This window comes from Hylaeus anthracinus, unplaced genomic scaffold (genome assembly GCF_026225885.1).
Source record: "Hylaeus anthracinus isolate JK02 unplaced genomic scaffold, UHH_iyHylAnth1.0_haploid 18597, whole genome shotgun sequence".
Classification (NCBI taxonomy): Eukaryota; Metazoa; Arthropoda; class Insecta; order Hymenoptera; family Colletidae; genus Hylaeus; species Hylaeus anthracinus.
In genome coordinates this window covers 1-5,576 of record NW_026534785.1, presented here as the reverse complement: position 1 = coordinate 5,576, position 5,576 = coordinate 1, and the positions used below count along the sequence as shown (strand labels likewise).

Genomic DNA, 5,576 nt, shown 5'->3' with positions numbered 1-5,576 from the left:
AGTGCGAGTATAGTGGAGCGTTCGCAGTAGTATAGGGTACGCCATATACAGCCGTACTCCACCGTCATACTCGCGGTAGAGTACGAACGCGTCTGCCTAGGTCCTACCCTATACTACTGCGGAAGATTGGTCGGGGTTTTCTGTTAATATCTCCTTAACGAAGCCTCGGACAACATTTTCGCTACGGAAAAAGTTGTTTCAAATCATCCCACGAACCCATTTCAAGGACCTTTAACATTTTTGGGACACCCTGTATAATTAAATTGAATAATACTTTTCATTTTCACAACGTTACTGCTCAATCTTTGTTTTATCTATTAGAATCTATTATTACGTTAGGTCTACTGGAAAGTTCTGTCTGATCCGGTTACAAGTTTCAACAAGTATGCGTATACTCGTTAAAAATGATATACAAATTGCAATCACGCAAGATTGTCATAAGTAATGATAAAAATTGTATTATTCAATAAAATTTATTCAAGGTGAGAAAAACGTATTATTTTGTTTTATTCTAAAAATGGACAGAACTTTCTGGTAGACCTAATGATAATAGATAGATAATAATAAATGCATTTATTATAGCAAAATGCCTATTTAATAGGCTACCGGTCGTTAAAGTGTTAAACGGGCAACTGAATCATATTTATCAAATAATTGCAAGCGACGAAAACTCACCGACGACTCGGACGACTTTGGTGGTTCCGGGGAGGCCATTTGTTTCGCCACGTGCAGATGGTGCATCATGGCGGTTAGCCGGTCCCGTTCCTTCTGCAACTGAATCTCCAGCTGGGACACCACTTGCATCTGAACTCTGGCTTGCGCCGTCGATCTGTCGTCCAGCGTGTGCTCCGTGTTCAAGTGCCTGCAATAAACAATCAACGTTAATTCATATCTATCGAAAGTTACCAAAATGAAAATTTGGTTAAATTATAAGGAGGAACCGTACTTATAATCCCTTTGACCTACGCTATCTCCTGATTGCTCGGACTAAAGTAAACAGAAAGGTAGGAAATCCGAACAAAGTACCGCGAGCCAGTAATATTCCTACATATATGATTCAAACTCGCAAAGGAATAATCATCCCACCATAACGAGTCATAACCTACTTATAAAATATATAAGCCACAGTAATAATTCCTGCCATCTTTTTCACACCAGTCCAGCGAGTCTCTCCTCTAATGAAGCTACACGACGTTACAAGGAACGTTTGTCTCCGGCGAATCTCACCCCAACAGGGGATACCGAAAAGAATCGAGGCTCCCCAACACCAGGGGGTTGGTGCCAACAAGATTCCGTATTTAAGAATTTCCGTAATCCTTCTTCGTCGCAGGCAGAACGGACTGTATCGCCAAGGGTGAAAGAGGGTGAAGAAAGGATGGAGTGAAGGGCTGGTTAAGACCAAGAATGCGGGAATGTCTACGCTCGAAGGGGAGGAGGGGCGGGAGGGGGCCAGGGGATTAGAACCGAAAGGCATAACGATGCGGTCGAATGTCGTGAATATTAATGAGACAAAGGTAATTAGCGTTTTCCTTTTTTCCGTTCCTTTTTTAAGTAACGGCTTGTTTGAGGGAGTTTGAGGGAGTTTGCGGCGACGAGCTGCGTGATTACTAGGGACTGCCCGACCAAACCGAGGGGTGAGGGGGAACGACGGAGGCTTGAAACCGATGGAGAAGGTGCTGGATGTCAATGAGATACGCTGACTCCGGCGATTTTTCTACGCTACCTTTCCCTTCTCCTGAACGATCCCCGCGATGCCTTTCTAACTCATTCCACAGAACGAAATTGTCGACTTTATTCTTCTCGTTTCCCCGCTTCTCCGCTGTTACAAAGATCTCAATCGACTGCGGAGGATTTACCTACATTCCCGTGGTACATTCGAGATTTCGCGCGGCGAGTTGCTGAGGATAGGTCAAAATTACACTGTATACTACTTTGGCATAGATCTGCGATATAGTGTTTGTAATATTGTATATCATAAACGTCAATAATTAATGAAAATCTTCGTCTAAAATCTTTTTACTTTTTTGATACACAAGTATTCATACACTAATTCATTTTTGAAAATTTATTTCATCATATTGAATCCAATCCATTTTTTAATTTCATGTTCAAATTCGTAATTAGCGACTCCAAAAACCCCCGTGTATCAAGTTTCATTCATTGATTTTCACGAAATTTGGTACACGAAGGTTTCCAGAGTCACTGATTACGAATTTGAATATGAAGTGAAACAATTCAAAATGGTGGATTCAATATGGCGGAACAAAATGCGAAAAGTGTCCCGATTTGGATGAAACTTGGTACACAGAGAGTTTTGGAGTCGCTGGTTACGAATCTGAACATGAAATTCAGAAATTCAATATGGCGGATCCAATATGGCGGAACAAAATGCGAAAAGTGTCTCGATTTGGATGAAACTTGGTACAGAGGGCTTTTTGGAGTCGCAGATTACGAATCTGAACAGGAAATTAAACAATTCAAAATGGCGGATACAATATAGCAGAAGAAAATATAAAAAGTGACTTGATTTGGATGAAACTTGATAAATGGAGGTGTATTGGGCTACTGACTCTAAATCTGTATTCAAAAATAGATCATCCTAGTTCTATGCTCTTGTAAACAGGACTCTTTGATTCCAGTGGAGTGACGATTGATACAGAAATTGCTATAGCTACTTTTAACTTAAACTACAACTTTGATTCAGCTTTTAAGCGAACTTAGCATTCGTTTGATGCAATCGTAAGAAAATGTGTACTTACTTAAGGAATGCTTGATAGTCTTCACAAATAACTTCACAGCCCGGCCACTTGCAAACCCCATGACCGTAAAGGGGATGAGCCTTGTCGTTCGAGGAAACGTCCAATGGCTTTTCGTCCAGCGGAGTGGTGCCGTTCATCTCCGACCGGCGACTGGACACTATCGAATTCAGAAGTCCTGCGATAGTCCGGAAACGACGATCGTATTTGCAAGGTAAAGTGAAAATAAAAAGAGAACGGAAGCGAAAACGAAAATATAAACGCGAACGCGAAGAGTAGAATTTAACCAACGGAGAATTTTACTTTACCATTCAGTCCTGTCCCGGATTTTGGAACGTTGGAGTTCTGGTGGGATTCTGGAACGTCCGGTGTCTCTGTCTTCCATATCGGTAGACCCTCGCCTGGTTGCAGACCTGTTCAACATTTACATTTACGCGATTTAGTTCTGAATAAAATTGATGTTTAGCAAAATAAAATTAACGCATTCGCAACCGGCAAATGTTTTACGTTTCTAAACGTAACCGAGCACTGACGAAAATAATAAAATTCTGAAGCTGAACATCTCAAATTTGTATCGTTAGGGTAATATAAAAATTACAAAATATGTTTTGAAATAATTCATGTTGTAAATATGTAGTGTACAAAATAAAAAGATTCTCATAATTTTGTTACAAGCAGGAATAAAATTTGAAATGTCGTGAATTCACGTCAGAGGTCGCGAATGTACGTCGTGCAACTTGTTAAAAAATTGCATCGAGCCTGGTAGTAAAATAAAATTGTGAGAATATTGAAGAAAAGGATCGCAAGTGACGGTAAACGATGGGCAAGTTTGTTTCGCGCGTGAATTTTTGTATTCGAAGTACTCGAGGCGCGAGTCCCTGCTACTTTTCCAGCCCTGCCCTATTATTCCGCCCTTTCCTCATCGCGTCAGAAAGAAAAACATCGTCGGAACGAGATCCAACGCAACAGAAACACTTCTACGTGGAAACTTTTGCCCAGGGTGAAGTGGAAAATGAGAAAGTGTAGGGGTGGACCGCTCGAGGAGAAAGAGAAGCTTGGGGCACGAGAACGGGGACGTTGGACAAGGGGTGGCTGTTGTTTAAATTAGGGGGGCGCCTCGACGGATCATAATATTATATTTTCCATGATCTCGGAAATTTTCTAAACCTAAGTAGAATTAGTTATAGATGTTAGATAATCTAATGGATTTAAATAATTAAATAATCTAACTTTGAAAATTCTAATCTAACTTTTTGGTATTATTAGACTTGATTATTTTGTATAGCTGTCTTGAATCGTTGAAAATAAAAATAAAGGATTAAAATCCTTTATGTTTGCATTGGTATCACCAACAAAATTTTTTAGACGTACGATGTGTCCCATCATAGCGGACACCCGAGCGCAAAGGGTTAAAAATCGTCAGAAAATTAAACAGAAGAACCTACCTGAAGAAGGATTGTGACCCTGAAGACCAAGACCCTGTTGGAGGAGATACTGGCTCTGTGTGATTTGCAGCTGCTGAATCAAGCGTTGCTGCTGAAGCGCCAATTGCTGAAGAGGGGCGGACGCCTTCTTCTTGTCGGCGGTTTGCAACAGATGCGTCTGCTGGATCACGTTCAGCTGCAACTGTTCCTGCAGTTGCTGTATCGCCTGTTCCAGCTTCTTCCTCCCTAGCTCCGCGAACTGGTGTTGGTGCTACAATGCAAAATCAATTGAATTTGAACAAATCAATTCAATGCAGATGCATGTAATATTCTTTGTTAGAGAATAATAAAATTTATTTTATGAATCGAATCTTGAATTTGTAGTTTAATGGAGCATTTACTTGTCGTAATATGGATACTAGTTTCCGTGTCTAATATTTGCAATTAAAAAATGAATCTATAGAGATGAGGTAAAAATAGTTAATCATAAGTAGCCTGCGGATTTTATGCATTTATGCCAAATGCAAATATGGTAAACGTATGGTAAACGTATGTTAAACGTATACGTAATTATTCAATTATAGAAGAAAGTTTGTATATATCTTGTACATGAATTTCGTGTTAATATATACTATAAATGCATAAAATCCGCAGTCTAATTATAAGTCCAAGTTATACATGCGTTAGATCCAATAGAGGAATAAATAAATTTCCCATAATAATTTCTTCTATTCCCTGGCAAATGGGAACATCCGAGGAAAAGAAAGAAAACACGAAACGGGGAGAGTTGCATCTTGGCGGTGGTGAATAAATCACAGACACGGATAATTCGCTGGGGAAGGCGGGAGGAAGACAGAGGGCAGTTGATGGGTACCCCGAAGACAAACAACGAGACACAACGGCTGATGGCGACGTTTAATTGCTTACCTCATCCTCGAGGAACCGTGGGCGCCCTCCCATCTTCGCCAAGCCTCGAGGATATTTTAAAACAAACCCTGAGATAGACGCCCTTTATCATATTGCGCTACGAGCAAGAAAAACCAGCGCGCTTAATGAGCCGAAACTCGCTACTAACGAGGAAACGCTCGCGAATTTTGTCCACTGGACGACATCGAGGATTTCTTCGTCGCCGCGGAGAATCTTCTCGAGGACAACGCGTTCGCGTCGATGGAAGAACGTTAGATTCTCCGTAATTGAGATCGTCTTTCGCACGAGTCCGCGACAATCTCCTCGAGTGGACTGTACAAATTTGCCGAGCAAAGGAGACCTGGTCAGGCCATGCCGCTAAATAAATATTTGATGCCTCTATCGGTGCTATCGAGCCTGTGTGCGAACCGACAATACGTATTTGCGTGAAAATGTCTTTTGTGCTGTTTACGGGAGGGAGTATTGCGCG

At 41.1% G+C, this 5,576-nt stretch overlaps 1 protein-coding gene across 1 annotated transcript; it reads right to left on the bottom strand.

Annotated features, from left to right (window-relative positions):
• Positions 1-567: 567 nt before the first annotated feature.
• On the bottom strand, positions 568-4,451 carry LOC128892803 (forkhead box protein P1-like; the record flags this gene model as incomplete). Its single annotated transcript, XM_054153355.1, has 4 exons — positions 568-862; positions 2,760-2,934; positions 3,065-3,169; positions 4,202-4,451. Coding segments are annotated over 4 exons (780 nt in total), but the record flags the coding sequence as incomplete, so codon positions are not given.
• Between the last annotated feature and the right edge of the window lie 1,125 nt (positions 4,452-5,576).